The sequence below is a fragment of the Ursus maritimus genome, unplaced genomic scaffold, assembly GCF_017311325.1.
Source record: "Ursus maritimus isolate PB19 unplaced genomic scaffold, ASM1731132v1 scaffold_36, whole genome shotgun sequence".
Classification (NCBI taxonomy): domain Eukaryota; kingdom Metazoa; phylum Chordata; class Mammalia; order Carnivora; family Ursidae; genus Ursus; species Ursus maritimus.
The window spans coordinates 1,863,025-1,863,909 of NW_024426230.1; the positions used below are offsets into that span (position 1 = coordinate 1,863,025).

General features: G+C 67.0%; 1 protein-coding gene across 1 annotated transcript in view; it reads right to left on the bottom strand.

Annotated features, from left to right (window-relative positions):
• ZFHX2 (zinc finger homeobox 2) overlaps nucleotides 1-885 on the bottom strand; it is an 18,331-nt gene that overhangs the window by 13,717 nt on the left and 3,729 nt on the right. Inside the window, exon 2 of the mRNA XM_040620755.1 lies at nucleotides 285-805. Coding sequence (XP_040476689.1) covers nucleotides 285-805 — 521 coding nt within the window. The remainder of the gene's footprint in view (nucleotides 1-284; nucleotides 806-885) is intronic.

The window sequence follows — 885 nt, forward strand, 5'->3', positions numbered from 1 at the left end:
ATGGCCTGAGCAGACAGACCCCCCCCCCCCCCCAGCCTCCAACACCAGAAAAGCCGAATAAAGTACTGGATTCACTTTGTCTGAGCCCACCAGCCTTTGGTCTCCTCTCCGCACCCGTCTCCCAGAAGTTGACGATCCTGGGTCACACTTGCCATTTTATCCCGTCCTGCCACCCCGGCTCTTCCCATAGCTCGCCCACCCGTGGGGGTCTCCTCGGTGCGTCCCCAAGCCCTTGTCCGCTTCTCTCTCCCCGGGGGCGCCGGGCCCTCCCCGCCCACCCTCACCTTATAGACCTGGCTGTTCTCCTCGTGGGCCGCACCCCGCGCATGCAGCTGCATCTTCTCCTTGCTGTTGGACTCGAAGTCGCAGATGTTGCAGCGGAGGTGCAGCGGGGGCACGGAGCCGTAAGGAGCCCCGTCCCCCAGGGGCACCGGCGAGGGGGAGCCCGCGGCCCCGCCCCCCTCCCGCAGGTGGGCGGCCAGCTGGTACTTCTGGGCATGTTTGTCGGTCTTGAGGTGGAGCTGAAAGTTGGCCTTGAGCTGGGTGCCGTAGCAGCAGAGCTTGCAGCGGTGGGTGTCACCGGCCACCTCCTTCCACTCGGCCTCGGGGAGGCTCCGGCCCACGCTGCAGTGGTAGAACAGCAGCTCCAGGCGGTCGGTGCTGAAGGCCTGGCACACGAGGCAGCGGAACACCTTCGGGGGCGGGCCGTCTTCCGGGGGCGGCGGGCTGGGCAGGCTGTCGGACAAGGAGCCCAGGAGCTGACTCGGAGGCAGGTGGGTGTCCGGGGAGAGGCTGCCAGGGGCTGGGGGACAGAGACAGATGAGTGGCCCAAGGAAGGAAAGGGGCGGGTGGGCAAATGAGGACAGTGCTGAAGGAGCAGGGGCT